Source organism: Xyrauchen texanus, chromosome 35 (assembly GCF_025860055.1).
Source record: "Xyrauchen texanus isolate HMW12.3.18 chromosome 35, RBS_HiC_50CHRs, whole genome shotgun sequence".
Taxonomy (NCBI): Eukaryota; Metazoa; Chordata; class Actinopteri; order Cypriniformes; family Catostomidae; genus Xyrauchen; species Xyrauchen texanus.
In genome coordinates, this window is record NC_068310.1 from 22,163,843 (window position 1) to 22,186,958 (window position 23,116).

Below are 23,116 nucleotides of genomic sequence, written 5' to 3' on the forward strand. Positions count from 1 at the left end.
GATTCCAACCAACAGAGGGTGAGGTTAACCTTGGTTTGCCAATTAACTGGAATGGGCTGTCAAGATGAACACATGTTTAAACTGCTGTGACATACTTCTGAGGTGAGTCTAGTACTCACTGATGGGGAACTGCATTATTATTTTACCACTCAATCTCAAATCGAGTGTTTTTGATATTTCTGGGTACAAAAGTTGAATTTGAAAATTTAAAAAATTGCATTTCTTGTTTATTAATGCTCCTCTTTATCATGAATAACACTGTCACCGCCATCTCCCTGCCTAATACCCAAATTAATTAATTTATGGTGACTATCAAACAAGTTATTGGTGCATGATTTGACAACAATATGACATTCCTCGTTCACCTATAGTTAAGCATGGAAATATATTGTTTTCCCCACCTTTACTCTTCCACACTCCAATGGATGACAATGTTATTGTGAGTGGGAGACCAAACCATTGCCAAGACAGCAAGTCCTGGGTTTATGATGCCCATGTACTGTTTAGTTCTTCCTGATTTATGACTGAGTTGTTGAGAGCGAGACGGGATTGTCCCCAAAAAATATTGCTACTGTACCTTGCCCCAGGTCCTACCTGTTACACAGTATCTCGCTCTATCTCTCTCACACACGTGCGCTCTAAGCAGATGGTGAGCCAGGGGAGTTACATGGCTGTAAAACAAACCTGTTTTCTTTGTCCACCTACACACCACTCTGTACACAGTGTCTATCATATTACAGTCTACTGGCAAGGCGTGGCTGAAACCAGCCGTATGCATAACTACAAGTCATAATTTAAAGATTTTATATATATATATATATATATATATATATATATATATATATATATATATATATATATATATAATATATATAATATATATATATATATATATATATATATATATATATATATATATATATATATATATATGTGTGTGTGTGTGTGTGTGTGTGCTAATTATTAACTAATTATCTACTTACATATATATATATATATATATATATATATATATATATATATATATATATATATATATATATATATATATATTTCTTTTTTTTTTTTTTTTTTTATCATTATTTCTTATACATCAACAGTGTTGTTGATTTTCTGTTTATACAATTTTCCATCCAGGAGAATTGGAGAGGATCTTTTTTAAACAATAAAAAACTAGCAGAAACTGGATTGTGTTGTGCCTATTTAAGGGAAAATGTCAAATGAATGTCAGGAGTGGGATTACAGTTAACTGCCACTGGTGTCTCGGTGTGTCTTCCAGAGTCAGTTATTAAGAAGTGCAGTCATTTTTACACTTTCTGGGAGGCACCCTGAAATTCAGGATATGTGGGAACTGACTAGAACTAATACTGCACCTCTAGACACAGAACAGAGAAAAATCTGTATCTACATTCAAGTGATTGAGCATCGCAAATGCAAGACATCAGGGTTCGAGCTCAGACTGTTTTAAATTGAGAGTTATTAAAGGAATATTGCAAGTTCAATACAAGTTGAGCTCAATCAACAGCATTTGTGGCATAATGTTGATTACCACAAAAATGTTTTTAGACTCATCCCTCCTTTTCTTTAAATAAAGCAAAAATCAAGGAAACAGCGAGGCACTTACAATGGAAGTGAATAGAGACAATTTTTGGATGGTTTAAAGGCAGAAATGTGAAGCTTATAATTTTATAAAAGCACTTTTTATAAAAGCAACTATTATTTGAGCTGTACATTTTTCATTTTAAGGTTTGTTGACATTACATCGTCATGGCAACAACATTTTAAAATTGCTATAACATTGCATCGTCATGGCAACAAAATTGTAAAATTGGCTATAACTTTACACAGAAAAGGTTAGTAAGTGATTTTATCAATAAAATCATGTTTACACGCAAATTTTTTAATGTTTTGTGGCTATTTTGTAAAAAAATATTTTAATGTATTTGGTCATTTATTATACAAATGAACACTTTTTTCTCTACTCAAGTTATTCATCCAAAAGTAGTGATTGGTTGTTTGATTAATAGTCTTTATATGACATCGCCTACTAAACAGTGCTCAATTCGGTTACATGTACACTTCAAGTCCAACATCTGATATGTCCAACAGCATACTGTAATGAATCAGGCAGACGAGGAGGTGCGGATCCAAATGCAGTTAAACTTTATTTAAAAAAAACCAACAGAAAGGAAAAACCCTCAATGGGGAAACAAACACAAAACTAGAAAAACACGGGCAGGGGAGACATACCAGGCTGACAACATAACAACAGACAACCATACCAAACAACGACTGACAGAGACTGAACAAACAGACAGGGTTTAAATACAAGAATGTGTGACAAAGGGGCCAATGTACAACCAGAACACAAACTAGATGACAAGGTGATTAACAGAAGCAAATGACAAATTAACAAGGGCAGGTGAAAACAATGAACAGTGAACACGAGGGAAAACAAGACTATGGAGTTACAAGGGTGCCAAAAGTGAAAACTAAGGAACTACAAAAGTGACAAAAATGACAAACAAAGGGCAACGGAAAAACAAGACAGGGTATACATAACACATACGTTCACTTTCAGCCAAAAAGACTGCGTTTACATTAATGCCTCATCAAAATGGGCATTGGCAGAATTATAAAGTGTATTTTAACTTTTAGGTGCGAACCCGCAATTGCGCTCAAACATTAGCCACCTGTCAATCAAAATCGAGCAGCTACAAACATCAGGAAATAAAAAGTCAATCTTTTATATTTTATCTAGATCAACCAACCAGTGGTTGTCTTGCTGTCATGATCAATGTAATGAACACCCCTGTTCTAGATGTAGAATATAGGCTAAGAATAGAACATTTCTCAAAAGTTTATCATCGAAAGTTAATTTATAGGCTACATTATAGACACAGAATCTAGTGAGCAGAAATATGAAATTTACCTAAAGTAGAGGCAGGATAAATGCTGAAATATGGCTTGAGCAAGTTAAACTCACATGGCATGATCAAGCAATTGGCCTTTTTCACTGCAAAAATCCCTTTCAAGTGCAGCTGTGATGTTCAGCTGTAAACTGTGCTTGAGGCAATCTCCAAATCCATAACAGTTGGCGCTAGATCTGCAGCTGCCATTCAAGTTTTTTACCTGTGATTTGATTTGACGGGAGTCACAAGACTCTACCTAGTCAATCATGTTGATAGATAAAAATAAAATCAGGACAGGGAAGTAGTGAAAAGAGACGGTGGGAAAATAGCGCATTAAAAGTACAGCTACAGCACTTAAAATGTACTCAAGTAAAAGTATACCATTTTTAAACTACTTACAAAAGTACAATTCTTGAGAAAAAGTAGTTAATTACAGTAACGTGATTATTTGTAATTCGTAACACCCCTTCTACAGACACTATCCTTCCACACGTTCCAAATACCTATCATTTTTTATTCTTCCTCTTGTGCTCCATTTTCCAGGCTGCTCTCTTGAGAGTGTGATCATTGTACCATGGTGCAGGGCTTTTTTCTTTTATTTGCTTTAATCGAAGGGGGGCCGCATTATTAAGAGTGCTATAGAAGACTGTATTTAAATTTTATGTTATTTCATCAAGTTCTTCTAGACTTTGTGGCTTACTGAGTATATGAAACAGAACTGGAAGATTATTAGTGAATCTATCTTTAGTGGTCAAAAGAACAGTTCTACCTGAATGATAGCGTGGTGTAGATTGAGTAACATTAGCTGATTACAGCATACAAGAGACGAGGTAATGATCTGAGATGTCATCGCTCTGCGGCAGAATTTCTATAGTATCAACATCAACTCAATATGATAATAAAATCTAGCGTATGATTATTTCAATGAGTTGGTCCTGTCACATTTATTCTGACTCCAAGAGAGTTGAGAATATCGATAAATGCTAATCCCAATATGCCATTTTCATTTTCTATGTGAATGTTGAAGTCACCAACAATTTAAGATCTTTCCACAGTAACCACTATATCTGATTCATCAAAGATATCAGAATTCAGCCCGGGTGATCTGTATACTGTAGCAAGGGCAAAAGATTATTTATTTGTATCTGATGGTGTCACATTAAGCATTATTAGTTCAAAATACTACAATTTAAATCATGTCCTCTGACTAACACCAAAAACGTCAATGTAAATTGTAAATTGTGACCAGTCAGAACAACTAAATTGACTAAATCGCTATCTCTCTCTTTCCCTCTCTCACAGTCTCTCCCTGAGGTTTTCTTCTGTTGTTGTGGATTAGTAGCCTACAACACAATAGGTTACAGACAATTAGAATGTGAACAAGAGCATGTTCTATCAAGGACTGTTTAATGTCTATCTTCCTAACAATTGGTTATTGCATGGAGACAGGTGTGTTTGGGTTAGATATTTGTGAGGCCTTTATTGAGGGTTTGTCCTTTGTTTGAAGTTTTACCTTTGTGTTGTGTTCATGACAACACAATTATTTATTCACCCTAAACCAGAGAGATGGCCTTAAGCTGTATACTTTTTTACAAGTTATGCAATTCAAATGACTCACTAAGATATTTTATGGGACATTAATCTGTTTTGAAATTAGGAGTATTCATGTCATAGAATAACATAAGACAGGGAGAATGAGTAGGGCTGGATATGTTTTGTTTACAACTAATTGCACACAATAGCTTAAGAGAGAAGAGATTTGTAGGCATCAATGCATACAAATGATTGTGGTTGAAAAACTATTCTCGAATTACTGTAATGCCAAAACGATAATCTGTAAGACAATTGATAATGAATGACGTTAAACCCAAGGGGTTGGAATCACTGGCATTCATTTCCTAGAGTAATTCTCCTTTTGTTATAATGCATAATTACTAAATATATTTCAAAATCTTATCGGTCTTATAAGTGCATGTCTCTCTCTACTTGTGGTCACATATGTTTAAACTGTAGTGATTCAAAGTTTTAGTCACATGCTCAATGTATTGTTTTGCTATAAGATCTAAAAACATAACATGCACATCCTAGCATGCAGGTTCTTGAAGAAAATAACTCAAAAAAGTACAAAAAGTCAGTATGTTGCTCCCAGATTGCTACAATTTAGTGTGGTGAGAATACATTCTGGCATTTTTGAGCAACAAAGTGCTGATTTTTTGTACAAAGATTGTATTACAGCTCAAATAATTCTTTGAAACTGCAATTTCAAGGTCATTTTCAAAGCAATTCTTGTTTTATATTCCATTGACCACAATAAATGGCAAGTTCAAAAGCAGCTATGCATAACTGATGTTGCTTTTTTGGGGGGATTGCAGGGTCTATAGAGGTCAGCTGGACACTAGTGGGCTGTTCATTATGACAGCGCTAATTGAAAAAATCCTGTTCTTCTTCATAGATCCAGGCTTGTAGAAGGGGAGTGACAGTGGTGTTCTCAGAAAGCTGGGTAGAGCCTATGAGCTGGGAGAAGAGCCAGGTGCCAGATAGAGAAAGGACAGACAGCAGGTCCAGAGAGACTCACACCAGGCAATGGAGGACAAGGACCAATCATACAAGAAGAAGATTGGCAGTACATTGAATGCTGGTTTTGAGGCTGTGCTGTGATGTTACATGCTGTTACAATATTGAGACAAGGAGGAGAAGGCGGATCACTCAGAAGATGCACAAATGTCATGTGTAACAGGTAACCCTGCAAGGTGTGTAAGTGTGTGTATGTGTGGGTTAACTTTAGTATGTGGACATCAGGGGGATTCCTTAATTGGGAAATTGATTTATAAATAAAGCAAATACTGTTTTTCTTCTTAATTCTAAAACTGCGCAAAAGTGTTATTTTAGGGTATGGTTAGGGTTAGTCGGTAGAATTTATAATAAACTGTATACAAGGCATAATTTACAGTCAGACGAACATTATCGCAAAATAAACCCAGACAGGGTGGTCCAAACCCCAACACTGAGCAGAGACAACTAACTGCTACTTGCTAAATCATTAATTAAATGGGCTTTATATAATTATCAGTCGAAATTGCGCCATTATATGTGAAGAAGAGATGACAAAGTCTCCAGAAACAACTGAATTCCACCTGAATTGCTAATAAATAAATGGACATGAAATATGGATTTGAGGTAAAATGACTTAATTATCTTACTTGTAGAAACTGCAGTGATACGTGAAGTAGGAATGATGGCCATTGAAATATCAATTTATGACCAGATGTGCAATCCTAATGTAGAAGATAAAATAAGAAATATCAGACTGCCGGATTCCATGATTGACCAATCAGATTCAAGTATTCCAGAGAGCTGTGTAAGAGTTGGTTAGATATGTAAACGTGTGTGTCCCCACAAGATGGTAATTCCTAATAATAACTAATAAAATAATTTGTGAATGCTGAAAGAGACTGTAATCTTGGGAGAGGGATGAGGGAGAGATTCATGGATGTTGTACTGTGCTTAGTACTGCAGCACGCTCCACTTTACATTTTATTTTGACCTATTTTAGATGATGGTCTGGACAATTAAAGGGATAGTTCACCCAAAAATGAAAATTCTCTCATAATTTACACACCCTCATGTCATTCTAGTAGATCGAAAGTATGACTTTCGATGACTTTCGATCTTCAGCAGAACACAAATGAAGATTTTTAGAAGAATATTTCAGCTCTGTTGGTCTATTCAATGCAAGTAAATGGTGGCTATGACTTTGAAGCTCCAAAAAGTAGATAAAACAACATTAAAGTATTATGACTTACCATATGACTCCAGTTGTTAAATCAATGTCTTCTGAAGCGATCAAGTCGGTTTTGGGTGAGAACAGACCAAAATATAACTATTTTTTGCTGTACATCTTGCCATTGTTGTCTCTAGGCACAATCATGATTTCAAGCTTGATTACACTTCCTAGTGCTTGGCATGTGCAGAGCACTAGATGGCACTATAGAAAATGTAATCAAACTCGAAATCATGATCGCTGAGGAGATGGCTGTCAAGATGTACAGTGTAAAAGGAGTTACATTTTGGTCATTAATGTAATTACATTATGTTTATGCTGACTTGTTCTTTTTTTTTTTTTTTTGGAGCTTCAAAGGCCTGGCCACTATTCACTTGCATTGTATAGACCTACAGAGCTAAAATATTTTTCTAAAAATCTTTGTTTGTGTTTAGCAGAAGAAAGAAAGTCAAACAAATCGTATGTGGGTGAGTAAAATGATTAGATAATTTTAATTTTGGGGTGAATTAAGCCTTTAAAGCACATGAGACCTTGCTGTATATATTCAGTATACTACAAAGTGGCTCAGTGCCAGCAAACAAACTAAACAGCATGATACAGGTTTCAGTCTAGCCAGGTGTATACTCACGGGTATCGCAGAGAAGGTGCCATTAATTAAACACCTTGTTGGATCAGGTGTCTTCCAATTCTGAACTCTGATCTGACCCTCCCAAAGCACATGCTTTTGTATCATTCACTACTCTCACAATAATTAATCTTTTCTCTTTAGCTATCCACTGTGTATAAGGATTATATAAGAATTCATTTTTATATTTTATGTGATTACACATAATAATCCATATATAATACAAACTGTTTGAAAAGTTCATTTTGCCAAAGATTTTGTTTATCTTTGTGTGTGTGTGTGTGTGTATGTGTGAGCGTGTATTTATCACTTTGTGGGGACCAAATGTCCCCATAAGGATAGTAAAACCCGAAATTTTTGACCTTGTGGGGACATTTTGTCGGTCCCCATAAGGAAAACAGCTTATAAATCATACTAAATTATGTTTTTTGAAAATGTAAAAATGCAGAAAGTTTTCTGTGAGGGTTAGGTTTAGGGGTAGGGTTAGGTTTAGGGGATAGAATATAAAGTTTGTACAGTATAAAAACCATTATGTCTATGGAAAGTCCCCATAAAACATGGAAACACAACATGTGTGTGTGTGTGTGTGTGTGTGTGTGTGTGTGTGTGTGTGTGTGTGTGTGTGTGTGTGTGTGTGTGTGTGTGTGTGTGTGTGTGTGTGTGTGTGTGTGTGTGTATGTGACGGTGTGTGTAAATGACTAGTGAGTGTCTCATTTGTTGAGAGGGACAGAGACAAGCATCTTGAAGATCCATGGGGCCCTGGACTATTCTTCTTCTTCTGGTGAAGCAACAGGGCCTCCATGTGAGTAAATAAGAACCCTGTGGCAAGGATGTTTGGGAATGGATGTTTAGAGGTGTAGTTTAAGACAGAGCTGTTAATTTTTATCAGTGGTTTTTCCATTTTTTTTGACAAAAACTATATGTATTATTTGCTGTGTTGCTCTTGTCTAGCCAAAAACGTGACTAGATGAGTACATTAAAATTGAATTAAATGAAATAGTACAAAAAGAAAAGGAGTAACACTTTACAATGAGGTTGTATATATTAACATTATTTAAAACAATAGTTAACACGAATTAACAATAAACAATACTTTTACACCACTAATTGTTGATTTTAGTTCATGTTAATTTCTACAAATAGAAATACATTTGAATATTATGCATTGTATGATTTATATTACTTAATTTGTTATGAACTTACAATGAAAAATATTAGATATATACAATACGGAGTATTACGAAATAACCTCGATTAATTACTCTGGAAAAATGATTATTCATGACGACTTTTTAACTCTGGAACTTTTTTCATTATATATGTAGCAAAGTGGAGAAATTTCATGTAATTTAACTCTGTTCATAAATTGGACGTGGCCCCTTTAACCTGTATATACGCACCCCCTTTTTGAGCACAACCCATGAAAATGACATACCTGAACTTAAATGGTTGTATTTACTGGAGTATGGACACAGAAAAAGAGATCAGATATCAATGTTGAACCCTTAGACCTTTGAAAAGATGTATAATTTGTTAACATTAATTACATTTATAGATGGTAAATGATATATTAAATGAAAGCAGAGTGACATCACTACCACTTGTGGGCGATTGCGTATCAACAGGTTAAGAGTTTTGCAACAGCTGTGCTGGTTAGAATGTGAGAGCATTGGTTGAGAATTCTTTGGGATGCACATGGATTGCATTCACAATGGAGTGACCACGTTTGTGCACACGTGCAAGAACTGAAGAATTTTCTTTCTTTTTCTTTAATACAATATGGCCCCATCAACCACTGAACTTTCTTCTTTTTTTATAAACAGTCATCAGCTCAAAACACCAAAATATATTTTTGTGTCCTGTGGTGATTATTTTCAGCCCACCTGCTACATTTTTGTTAGTGGGATATCTGACTGTTGGTCCGTTTTTTTATTCTTGAAATATGATAGCGGTGAAGATAGGTGCCTGTGGGACACAGAGTGGAGGCTGTCTTCCTTGGTGCAGTTGTCCAGTGAACAGACTTTGGCCAGAGGTGACATGGCAACGTGACGAGACTCTTGGGCGAGAGAGAGAGAGCTCCTGAGTGGTGCTGTTTCCATGGGTGTACTGCTTGACACCTATCAGTGATGATCTACAAGCAAGAAAATAAGTACATTATACAGACATTTGGCAACATATATTTTGGATTCAACATTACAGACTGATAAAGAGACCTTTTGCCCACAAGTGAACTGAGTTTAACTGAGATAATTTGAACTTTTCAAAAGGTCACAATATTTTGATGACACTCCAGCATTACAAAACACTGATGAGTAACATGGTGCAGGTAATAGTATGCATGATGTTCAGGTACAGATTCAAGAATTCAACCATTAAAGAGCCTACCAGGTCCTGTGTCAAGAGAACATCACATACAAAAATTTAGTGGTGATTTCAACAAAGATGGAAGACATGTTGATGTGTTCATTGATGAAGTAAGCAGGGTACTACATGCTAGAGATCAGACCACAGAGGACCAGTTAGACCTCATACTCTCCCTCTTAAAGGCTACAGCCTTAAAAGAATTCAGATTACGGATGGGAAATTAACCAAAGGACCATGTGTCCTCTTTGTGTACCTGAGAGAAGCTTTTCGGGAAAAGTGCAGTGTCTCAGTTATTACAAACATTCTATAGCCGTAACCATGGAAGAAAAGGATGTCTGTGTTTACTCTCATGCTTTGTCAAAAATTCTAAGTTCTATCCTGAAACAATCATCAAATGCAGGGCCGGCCCGACCCAATAAACAAAGTAAACATTTGTTTAGGGCCTCGTGATTGGTTCGGGGCCCCACCCACCACCCCCCCATTTATTAGATTGTTTGCCAATCAATTACTCTAATCAACAAAACACACAACCGTATCAATGAAACATTTCGTAAATTTTTTCTAAATTAACTAGAATTTTCTAGAAACCTGTAGAGCCCCATACACTATTTTTGTTTAGGGCCCCAAAACCCTAGGTCCGGCCCTGATCAAATGCAATATAAAATGTGGATTTGGCAATCCGAGATCAAAATATTTAGGGGATTAGGGAAGCAGGCCTTATAAGGGAGCTTCATAAGCTTGTGAGAAACAAGCCACAGTCAACACAATTTGAAATGCGAGATGAAGCCCTTATGTGCTCACTAGAAGATCCTAAATCTTGTGTCACAAGAAGCTCAGTGTGCTGCTGTTGGTATACCTGAGGAAAAACCCTACTACTTTTGAAGAAGTTTAAAAATTTTTGGCAGAACACTGAAAAGCTATAGGAGAGCTAATACAAGCTGTTGAGAAACTAAATTTGGCTCATTGTAAACCCAAGATACAACCAAGATTTACAGATGATGGCCAGCCAATATGTTTCTGGTGTAATGTGTAGGACAGATAGCTAGGAGGTGTGTGAAGAAAAACAAACAGACTGTCACAGATAATGCTAAATTGTCAATGCAGCAGGGAAACTTGCACCCTCGCTTGCTGTGTGCCAGGCAGTGCGAGGGTAGTCCATTGGCTCAGACAATACCGATACATGTTGACCGACTACTCCAGCATGCTGTGAGAAAGTGTCCTGTTGCTAATCGAAAGATTAGTGGAGTAATTGCCTCTTGTTTACTTGATACAGGAAGCCAAGTCAGTTCTATTTCTGAGAGTTTCTTCAGAAAACACCTGTCTGATGGGGATGAAGGTATGCTGTCCACAGCAGGTTGGCTGAAGATTACAGCTGCCAATGGTTTAAATGGTTATTTTGAGTTGGAGGTTGAAACCATGGGTACTACCCTACCAGAGTGTGGTTTTCTAGTAGTCAAAGACTCACAAAACACCTCTGCTGTACCAGCCCTCATTGGCATAAACATCATTAGCCGATGTAGACAACTGGTTCATGTAGAGTTTGAAAATACTCTAGGTGGAGATTTCTAGTCTGATTGGAGGGAAGCATTTCAGCAGATGCAGAGTGCCAGCAGTCTAGAGAAGCGAAGTATAGTCTGTGTAGCTGGAAAAGGCATGGTATACATACCTGCTTCATCAATTACAATGGTAATGGTGAAGGGAGAAAGAATATGTTACATGATGGCTCGCAGGACTTTCTTTTAAAACCAGTGAACACACGTTTACATGGCGGTCTGTTTGTTGTTCCCTCTCTTGTGTCTTCATAGAAACTGATGTTTCCTGTACAGTTTGTGAATAACTCCCCAGAAGATATCTGATTACAGGCCAGAGCCAGACTTGGTACACTGTCTCATGTTGAGAGTGTGAAATCCAATGAGACGTGTGAGGTGAGATTTCAGAGAATTTCTGCTGATATTGAAGAGATTAGCGTAAACAAAAAGGCAGTCAGTCATTGGAGGACAGCTCCAAAGATTTTCTCAATAAGCTACACATTGGTGGTACTTCTGAACAGCAGACAAATCTGAGTGATATACTGATGGAGTACTCTCGAGTAGATGTTTTTGCTCTTGTGGATGAAGACCTCGGGTTCTTAAGAAAGGAGAGATCCAAGAAAGGACTAGTGCTTATGCTTCACCCATCATGCTAGTTAGGAAAACTGATGGCAGCCTCAGGCTTTGTGTCAATTATATTCAGCTGAACACAAAGACCAAGCGAGACATGTTTCCTCTGCTTAGGATAGATTAATACTTTGATGCACTACAAGGAGCACAGTTATTTTCTTCTATTGTTTTAGCTAGTTGATATCATCAGGTTGCTGTCTATGAGTGGAACAGACATAACACTACATTTACGATAACTCTACTTTGTGTATTCTCGGATGCTCTCTAGGGTTTGCAATGGACCTTCAACGTTTCAATGTCTTATGCAAGCTTCCATGGGTGATCTAATTTTTCAGATAATGCTAGTGTACCTTGATGACATACAAGTGTACTCGTCCACTTTCCCTTAGATTGCTGAGGCTGGTAGTCTTTACCAGACTAAAAGAAACTGGTCTCAAAGTTCAGTCTGAAAAGTGTCATTTCTTGCCGCAAGGAGTAACTTTCTTAGGTCATCAGATCTCAGCTTGAGGTATTGATACTGATCCAGGTAAAGTTGAAGCGGCCAAGCAATGGAAAACTACCAGTACAGTTAAGGAATTATGCTTTTTCTTAGGGTTATGTAGTTATGACAGAAAGTTAATTGAGAGTTTTTCAAGAATTGCCAGCCCTCTTGATGATTTAGTGAATCTGTGTATCAAGCAGTTTGGTGCCACAAAGAGAGAGTTTAGTGCTTTGTGGTCATCAGAGTGCCAATCAGCATTTGAGCTGTTGAAGGAGAAGCTTACTTCTACTCCTGTGTTAGGGTATGCAGATTTAAATCTTCCTTTCACATTGGAGACTGATGTGAGCAGTGAAGGCCTGTGTGCTGTCTTATACCAGCAGCAGGGTGAGTGTAGGAAAGTCATAGCTTATGCCAGTAGGAGACTTTGTAAAGCAGAAAAGAATTACAGAAATTACAGTAGTATGAAGCTTGAGCTACTGGCCCTCAAGTAGGCTATCTCTGAAAAATGTGGTGATCTGCTGAGTTCCAAGTTTGTGGTTACAACAGATAACAACCCTCTGTGCCATATAAAAATGTCCAAGCTTGTAGAAATAGTGTAAAGATAGATACCTCAATTAGCCATCTTTGAGGTGAAATACAACCCAGGATGGCATAATGCAGCTGCCGATGCCCTCTCTTGGCAACCAACACTGCCACTCCTGAGGATGTGAAATATGATGACTGTACTGCCATCTGCAATATAATAAACAAAGGAACAGCCTTAGAACCCTGAAGAAAAGTTATGTAGGGTTATACAGATTCGAGCTTCAGAGTGTGGTGTAGAGAAAAGTAGCAACCCTCAGGGAAGTATCCCTACTCTGCCGGGTTATTCAACAGCTGAACTGAAGATTTTTTAATTGAAGATCCCACTCTCAGTTCTTTCAGAACCTTTTTGGAACTTAAACAAAAGCCCACCACACGTGAGAGATCTGGTCTATCAAAGTTTGTTCTAAAACTGATAAAGCATTGGAAGTGTGTTAGAAATATGGATGGCATGCTTTATCGAATTTTGAATTACCAAGATCATGGTGAATATCAATGGCTACACACAGGTGTATCCAACCCAGGATCAGAAGGCTGATACCACTGCCAAGATCCTTCTGAAAGAGTGGTTCATAAAATATGGTGTGCCTGAACGATTACATTCTGATCAGGGCAGAAATGTTGAAAGTGTGGTGACTGCTGAGCTATGTAAGATGTATGTGTAAAGAAAACCCGCACCACATCCTATCAGCCTCAGTTGGTTTATGCTTATAATTTAACACCACACGCATCCACTGGATACTCACTACATTACTTGCTGTTTGGAGTAAACCTGCATCTTCCAGTAGATGCACTGCTTGTTCAAAGCAAATTGTGGACAGAAAACATGATTGGTTAGTGATTCACCAAGACAGATTGAAAGAAGCTCATGAAAAAGCCAGGGAATACGCCGAACACAATGCTGCTGAGAGACTTGCCCATTTTGATGACAGGGTCTGTTGCTCTGTGATTGATGTGGGTCAGCAGGTATACTTGCATCAGAGACATTTAGGAAGGGACAAAAGACAGGATTCATGGGGTCCTACTGTATACAGAGTTATAGATATGCAAGGTACCACACATACTGTTGAGTACCTTGAGGGTGGTCCTATAAAGTTGACTTGCGACCTTGTGTTAACACTGTTCTTGAGCCTGACGTAACTGAAACCCATTCTCCCACAACACCACAAATGAGGGAAGAAACTATTTCTGAGCTGGTTGAGGTTGTGCATTCTAAACCTGTTCTTTTGTGTTAAAAGAGGTCACATATCGTAGTCTGCAATAGACAGAGAATATGAACCCTGAAAACCCAGTGTCAGCCTTTAAAGCCCTAATAGGTGAGTATATACCAGCGTTGGGTGTGATGCATTACTAAATAATTAATTACTGTAATTAAATTACTTTTTAATTAGGAAAAAGTAAAGTACGGTATTACTCTTAATTTTTCAGTCATTTAATTACAGTTACTTCTTACGTAATTTAGTTAAATACTGTATAGACTATAGACAAATTCAATATAAAACAATAGTGAATTTAAAATCGAAATTTAACGTCTAATGTTAAAATATATGTTTTCTAATTTAACAGTGCCCCCTTAAATTTTGGGCCAGTTTATGAATAATTTATCTGATTTTAAATAATTTATTTGAAAGAATTAAAAGAACCATTTCATGTCTATCCTTGTATTTTTATCTGGTTGAGGTTGATAAGGATTTTTGAACCCTGGGTAATTAGTAATAAGTAATGCAATTACCTTTGAGACATAGTAATTATTACAGTAATGTAATTACTCTGTAGAAGATGTAATTGGTAGTTAGTAATTAATTACTTTTTTAGATTAACTTACCCAACACTGGTCTGTACTGATTTCAGAGAACATTGAACAACAAGGTTCGGTATCAGAGAGAGTTGAGTCTAGCAATAACACAGCTCCTAGAGTGTCTGGTCCAGGGAGAGTTGAGCCTGACACTGGCATGGCTCATAGAGTGTCTGAACCAGAGATGAAAAAGCCTGTACCCTTTACCAAGAAAAACTAAAAGAGCCAATGCTGGCGTATACTCAAACACATGTATGCCAGCATTGAAACAAGATCAGCATAAAATGCTGTTTCACTCAGACCTGAAGTCTTCTCTTAGGTGTTAACAAGCCTGGGTAGTGTGTTCTTTAGAGAAGCTGTTAAAGAAGTGAAAAATATGTATTAAGTCATCTGGGACAAAAACCACAAAACCATAAAACTCAATTCCACTGTTCTACTTTCCATCTCAGATGAGATAGAGCCCAGACAAGTCAGCGGTGCTTCTGGACAGTGTTGATGTATAGCTTCTGCTTTGCATAGTAAAGCCTTAACTTGCATATGTGAATGCAGTGGCAAATGGTGTTGACTCAGAAAGGTTTACAGAAGTATTCATGCACCCATGTCACGATATCCATTACAGATGATTTATTTTATTTTTTTAAGACAGAGACGTCTGAGGGATCGGAGATCACACACATTCACAAGTGGTTTTCAAACAGGACAAGACCAAATCATATACTATACTACCTGGATTACAAATGCATGGCTGCATATGCAGAGAGTCTGGTTGCTAGATTGGTCCTCCTGCAGTCTTGACCTGTCTTCGGTTGAGAATGTGCGGGAAATTTTTAAGTGCACAACACCACAATGAAGGCCTCATACAATTGTATGGCTGAAGACATGCATAATAAATGCATGAAGGGAAATTCCACTTGCTAAACTTAACAAACATTTGTCGTCAGTGCCCAAATGCTTAATAGGTGATATTTAGAAGAATTGGTGCTGTTACACAGTGGTAAACACTCTACTGTTCAAAATTATTTGAGGCATGTTCCAATCATCTGATTTTAAATGAATGTATATTTTAAAAAATACAATTACATTTTCAAGGTAAAAGATGTAGCAATTTTGTAGTGCTTTTCATAAAGCACAGGGTGAATAGGATTGACAAATCACTCCTTTTGTTTATATTAGCATTTTCCATACTGTCACAATTTCTTTTGGAATTGGGGTTGTATATTTAGCCTTCCTTTACCTCATTCAAGGATTATATGACAATGTAATCTTGTGAATGTGGGTTTTAGGAGTATACAACAATAAAACCAGCTTGTGGATTTGCAAGCCGACAGGCCTTAACCAGGGGTGTGGTATTTTCCTACTGCGGACACCTGAAGACATTGCAGCATTCAGATAAATATTGCAGAAAACAAAAGAGCAGCAGTCACACAGAAATCACCTTTCAGAATGCAACAGGCCATTGTTCTTCAATGGTGGGTAAAAAGTCAACAATTTCAAATGTGATTCAGTCTTATATCATTCTGCCACAATTCATGGCCAGTGACACAAACAGTTTCCACAAACATTTCATCCAAAAATCAAGGAAATCAAGATTTGTTTACTGTACATATTTTCTGCTTATAGACAGTGATGTCAAGTCAAGACAGTTTTTTAATTACATTTATTATATCATTATACCTTTATTATTGAGGCTTTTAGAGCATGTTCAACAGCATGCTCAACAATTAACCGAAATATGCAGATGATGTAAAAAATTGACAAAATATAGCAAGCATGAACACACAAATGTAGGTAAATATAAAATGTTATTGCCTAAAAGTTGCCTGAAGATAAATACATTACTGGAATGCATACATTTGTACATGCTTTTTTTATTTATACATTTTTTACTTTACGGTACATCCAGAACCCATTGCTTCCAAAAGGCAAGAATTTTGATGTGCGGTCATACAATTTAATTGCTTGCACCTCGTCATTCATGGTGTTTTTTCACCATGGTTATGTCCGATTGACATGTAACCTTTATGACCCAAAATCCGACAATCTCACGGGCCACTTGACCAATCAAGTAAGATAATATGTATTTTAAAAAACCTAATTGATATTAGTGTTTATATTGTTTATTTTATTCTGTAAAATAGGCTTAGGTAACTCTAAACCTAACCCTAAACCTAACCTAACCCTAATGCATAATATGCCTTCTCCTTTGTTTGTCAGCACATGCAGAAGAACACCCTGCATAATCTACTAAAAGAAGAGACAGTTTGGTCCATGGAGCAGCTCAATACATATATTAATGAGACTTCTATGCTGCCAAAGGATCTACCCAGAGATTGGGCTCTGGGTCCTTGTGCAGTGAGTTTTGACATTTTGCAAACTTCAAAGGGGAATAGAGAAGCAATTAAAGCATGGTGGGTTTTGGCCAAGGGCAGTTTTACCATAATATACTCAGAAGTAATTAAAAAGATATTACTGAAATATTATCTGTTAATCTGTCTCAACTCTGAAGACCCTAGTGGGATCTACATGTTACTTAGCAATGTCAACATATAGATTTATTTAAATTACTTGCAAAAGATGCAGATGTACTGTACTGGTGTTCTTTAGATTTAACAGTCTTGCATCCTGTCTACACCAGCACCTCGCTTCAAAAGCAATAAAACACATTAAAATTAAAATGATGCTGTCTACAATGGAAGTGTCCATTACGGCAAATTGCGTTGACAATAAACGGGTGTCCCGTTCCATTTTGTGCTGCACGCGCTGGCATTACTACTACCAACAACAACACATAAATGATTTAGAACGTTCGTGTCGACGCACCCAATGTAGACAGGTTGTCACATGTATGTAAAGTTACAGTAAAAGGGAAGCTCTTCACATACATTAAGAAAGATGAAACTAAATATCAAGGTCTAACAAATGTGCTTATCTTGGGGTTCAGTTGTTTTTTTTGGACAAACACAAAATAATAATTTTGACAGGCTTAATAAAAAATGTAAATCAGTGAATTTATTATTAAATGTGATGTGTGTGTGTGTGTGTGTGTGTGTGCGTGCGTGCGTGCGTGCGTGCATACGTGCATGCGTGTGTGTGTGTGTGTGTGTGTGTGTCATAACATGAAGCCTGACAGGATTAAGAGCGCCAGACACAGGAGATTAGTTTTAGAATTATCCACTGAATGGGGTAAGATGTATTACATTAATAAAGACTTGATTTATCTGCTCTGTAATCTTCTTAGTTTCTTCAAGACAATTATCATACAGTTTTCTTATGCTGACATGGTGCTCTGGAAACATGATGTTCAGAGGCCAGTTGTCCCCCTATGGAGCATCCTAAATTCAATCCCTGCCACGCTGTTGCCAGGCAACCCATGCACTGTCAGTATAAACACATGGTCCCCAGGCCAGGCATATACTGGTCTCCAGGTTACCAGATCATTATGGATTCACACACAACAACCAGCAAAATTTATATTGGACAATATTACAGAGCATGGATTGAATAACACTTATCACATCCAGCAATATAAGTGCCTTAAAAGCCTCCTATTAGCACTTTGCTTTACCCAGGTATTATGCTGCCTCACTCAGGTATGTATGTGCATTTCACAATCACAGTTCATGTGAAATTCTGGCATACGTGTACACTACATCACTGCTCCTATTAGAAAAATGATTTAATGTACAGTACATATTTATAGTATAGGCAAAATCCAATTGTTTATTTGGCTATAATTATTGTTAATTATATTGTTCATGGATACGATGAATGGAACACTTTGAGTAGGATAAGGGTGCCCTCTACTGGATAAAGTTTGATTCAGTATCATTTAAATACATTGCATTTTGTTAGGTCGGTACTTGTCATAAAAGAAAGAAAACTTGTATCTTTGTAACTTGTGATATAGATTGACTGTGATGTGTACTATACAGTAGTTATTTTGGGGAGGATTGGTTGCTAGAGATTAACTGTAACCCAGCGCTGTATACTAACTGTGATGTACTAAAAGATGTGGTGCCTAGGACAGTCAATGAGACCCTGGGTGAGTTGCATGATTTGATAAAAAAAAAAAAAAAACGATATCTCTGAATATATTAAAATGTTTAACTAAATATGTTTAAAATCAAATTGATAACTTTTAATATAAATTATTTGTGAACAAATGCGTTTTAGCTTGAGTTTTAGTCCTTACTTTGAAAATCACATCGTTCTAAATTGAGTAAAACACCTTTTTTTCTACTTTGTTTGAATAATGCATGTAGGTGAATTCTGTGGGAATGCATTGCTAGTGATCATGGTACATCATAAAATGAGGTGTGACAACACTAAGATGTAGACTGGAGACCCTTGGATTTTCAGACCTAACTTTGGAAATCTTCAACAGTCTGTAAGCGGAACCATGGAAAGGAGGAGGCGAGAACCGGCTTGACAAAATAAATAATAGTTTAATGAAGAAATAAACCAAAAGACACAAACACACACAAAGGACGGACAGCTTCCCGTAAAAACACCCAACCAAAAGTAGTGCCCCTCTCGACCCTCCATTCAAAGAGCAACTCATGCATAATATCACCAGCAAAACCCAGAGAGCCATTGCCATAGCAGCAGCAGCAGCAGCAACAATAACAACAACAACCACAACAACAGGGAAATCAATGAATAGGGGCACCAAATCTCAAGTTAGTGCTACAACAGAAACCGATGCCAAACCTCCTGTCACTTCAACCAGTAGCTGTTCACATACCACTTTATCCAATACGAGCCCCCCAACTAAGCCACAAGCAAGAGTAGCATCCATAACCCACAGAAACGTCTCGGTTACCTACGTAACCTCGGTTCTCTCTAGATGAGGGAACAAGTATTGCGTAAGCTAGCTTACGCTACGGGAAAGATTCATCTTTTCTGAGATATTGAAGCCAAAAAATTATCCTTAATTTTGTATCATTTGTCAATGCAGTGCAGTAACTGCAGACCTTGAGCGGGCTAGCTAGCGAGCTCATTGGTTGCTCTGCGGCAACTGCTGCAGCCTATAGACGAACTTGCGTGAACTCGCTCCAATGAGAGGCGCTCGGCGCCGCTGTCCCAAAGCCCGCCAGAATGGGCGTGGCTAGGGTGCATATAAGCGCAGTTCGTAGGCTGGAACCCTGGTTTTCATTGAATGAAGCGTAAAATCGCCGTGGGCGTATTTCAATCACTGCTCCCTCATCTAGAGAGAACCGAGGTTACGAGGTAACCGAGACGCTCTCTCACGAGAGGTTCTCTCATATTGCGTAAGCTAGCTTACGCTCACGGGAACCCATTGTCAACGCCGTCGCACCAAGCATCCACTGCATGAGCCCCAGGGGGTGGGGGACCCGGGGAGCCCTTGTGAGTGGGGAAATAATATTTGGCCGGCAAGAGTACGGGTCAGTGTGTGTGTGATACATAAGCACATAGTGGGAAGGGAAAACAGAGCGGCGGTGCCGGTCTGTGTGGAATGTGTCCCATTAGTGCAGCTCACCAGGGGAGCTGTAGCGTATTAAACCGCTAGTAGTTTTGCCTGCAGAGCGGGCACTTCCAGATTGTAAAATCTGACAAAGGTGGAGGGGAAGCCCAGCCCGCTGCCACACATATGTCCTGAATGGAAATCCCGCTGGACCATGCCCACGAGGAGGCCATGCCTCTGGTGGAGTGAGCCCTAATGCCTAACGGGCATGGCAGGTCTTTCGACGCGTACACGGCAGCAATAGCGTCCACTATCCATCTAGACAGTGTCTGTTTCGAGGTGGCGAGACCCTTGGTGCGCCCTCGAACGAAACGAAAAGCTGCTCAGCTGCTCTGAAAGAGGCGGAGCACGCAGTATACAATCTCAGTGCTCTGACTGGGCAAAGGAGATTTGTGTCGCGTTCGCTATCGGATGCTGGCAGAGCCGATAGGGAAATAATCTGTGCTCTGAAAGGATTACCGATCACCTTGGGGACATAGCCGTGTCTAGGCTTTAAAATGACCTTGGAGTCACTAGGTCCAAACTCCATACACGCAGCGCTGACAGACAGCGCATGAAGGTCTCCCACACGTTTAACTGATGACAGGGCAGTCAGAAAAACGGTTTTGAGTGAAAGGTATTTCAAATCCACGGATTCAAGCGGTTCGAAAGGGGGGGGCTTTCATAGCTTTGAGAACTACAGAAAGATCCCAGATAGGAACCGATGGGGGGCGCAGGGGGTTCATCCTTCTAGCTCCCCTGAGGAAGCAGATGACCAGCTCGTTTTTTCCCCGTGACTGGCCGTGCAGGGGTTCGGCGAACGCCGCGACGGCCGCCACGTACACTTTGAGCGTGGATGGGGATCTGCCCTTATCCAACAGCTCTTGTAAAAACACGAGCAGTGACGACACCCACATGTCCGTGGTTCCAGGTCTCTGTCGGTGCACCATTTTGAAAACACCGACCATTTGGACGCATAGAGTCTTCTCGTGGAAGGGGCTCTAGCGTGTATGATAGTGTTCATTACTCCTTCTGGCAAAGCGACGGGTAGTCGTTGATCACCCATGCGTGCAGCGTGCAGCGCCCAGCGCTCTGGGTGGGGATGCCAGATCGTGCCGCGAGCTTGAGAGAGGAGATCTGCTCTCACTGGGATGGGCCACGGGGCTGTCAGTGACAGCTGCGTAAGCTCCGGGAACCATGTCTGATTCTCCCAGCGTGGGGCTATGAGGAGCACCGAGTGACGCGTTTCCCTGATCCTCTGCATTACCTGTGGCAATAGCGAGACGGGAGGGAAGGCGTAAAGCGGGCGGTTGGGCCAGTCCTGGGCCAGCTGTCCTCGCTCGAGAAAAATACTGGGCAGTGAGAGTTCTCTTCTGACGCGAAGAGGTCTATCTCTGCTCTGCCGAATATTTGCCATAATTTCTGGACTGTTTGAGCGTGCAGGGACCATTCCCCTGGGGGAACATTGTCTCTGGACAGTCTGTCTGGGCCGTCGTTCAGGTGGCCTGGCACGTGCGTTACCCTCAGCAAACGCAGGTGGCCCTGGGACCAACTTAGTATGCGTTTTGTCAGATGGAAGAGGTTCCTGGATCTGACACCGTCCTGACGGTTTAGATAGGATACCACAGATCTGTTGTCCGAACGGACCAGGACGTGGTGACCCTCAATGACCGGGAGGAAGCGTGCGGCGTGCATCGACCGCTATCATTTCCAGACAATTTATGTGAAGGAGCTTTTCCTGAACTGACCATAGGCTGAAAACCGGCGAGCCCTCGCAGACCGCACCCCAACCCGTGTTGGACGCGTCTGTCGAGATGACTTTTCGGCGAGATACAGATCCCATCGTCACTCCCCGCTGATACCATTCGGCCACCGTCCAAGGCTGCAGAGCTGATATACAGGTCTGAGTCACTCTGATCGGCTGGCGGCCTGTGGCCCACGCCCGGCGAGACGCGCGGGTGTTTAGCCAATGCTGAAGCGGGCGCATGCACAGTAAACCCAGCTGAAGTACTGCTGCGGCTGAGGCCATGTAACCTAACACTCTCTGAAATTTTTTCAGAGGCGTGACTGTTCATCTGAAAAGACACGGCTAGTCGCTGAACTAGTATAGATAAGCGCGCCGTGTAGATAAGCGAGCCGTCATTGCCACTGAGTCTAGTTCTATTCCAAGGAAGGAAATTGCCTGACTGGGCTGTAGTGAGTCTTGGTCCAATTGACTGCAAGACCCAGACTGTTCAGATGACTGAGGAGAACTGTCCTGTGAGACAGAAGCTCCGTATGTGACTGTGCCAAAATCAGCCAATCGTCCAAATAGTTCAGAATTCGCAAGCCCTGACTCCACAGGGGTGCGAGCGCCACATCCATGCACTTCGTGAAAGTACGGGGTGCTAAGGAAAGGCCGAACGGAAGGACGGTGTATTGATAAACCTGACCGTCGAAGGCGAATCTCAAGAATGGCCTGTGACGGGGATTTATCTGAATCTGAAAATAGGCATCTTTCAGATCGAGAGAAATAAACCAGTCCCCGGCGCACATGCGCGAGGAGTTTCCTGATTGTAAGCATTTTGAACGGTCTTTTGCAAGCACCTTGTTCAAAACCCTGAGATCTAATATTGGTCTGAGGCCGCCGTCTTTCTTGGGGACAAGAAAATAACGGCTGTAAAACCCTGACTCGCTCAGTGAAGGCGGCACTCTCTCTATGGCCCTTTTGCACAGAAGGTTTGCTATTTCGAACGAAGCATGCAGGCTGCTTCCGTGTTCACAGTAGTTTCGAGCAGCGCCCTGAAGCGGGGAGGCGGCGATCGAACTGTAGCAAATAGCCCTGTTTTATTGTGCTTAACACCCATTTGCATATCCCTGGGATAGCTTCCCACGCTTTGAAGCGTAGCGCTAGAGGGTGAATGGCCGAGTCAGCCCTGATTGCCATACACAGCGGGCTGAACAGAATGTGTGA

General features: G+C 39.6%; 1 protein-coding gene across 2 annotated transcripts in view; it reads left to right on the plus strand.

The window, feature by feature from the left end:
• Positions 1-23,116, plus strand: part of LOC127629267 (rho guanine nucleotide exchange factor 6-like) — a 54,296-nt gene that overhangs the window by 11,911 nt on the left and 19,269 nt on the right. The window contains exon 2 of one of the 2 annotated variants that reach the window (XM_052106422.1): positions 5,365-5,662. In XM_052106422.1, the coding sequence (XP_051962382.1) occupies positions 5,634-5,662 (29 nt within the window). In that variant the 5' untranslated portion in view covers positions 5,365-5,633. The remainder of the gene's footprint in view (positions 1-5,364; positions 5,663-23,116) is intronic. The other variant, XM_052106421.1, reaches the window with a different exon arrangement.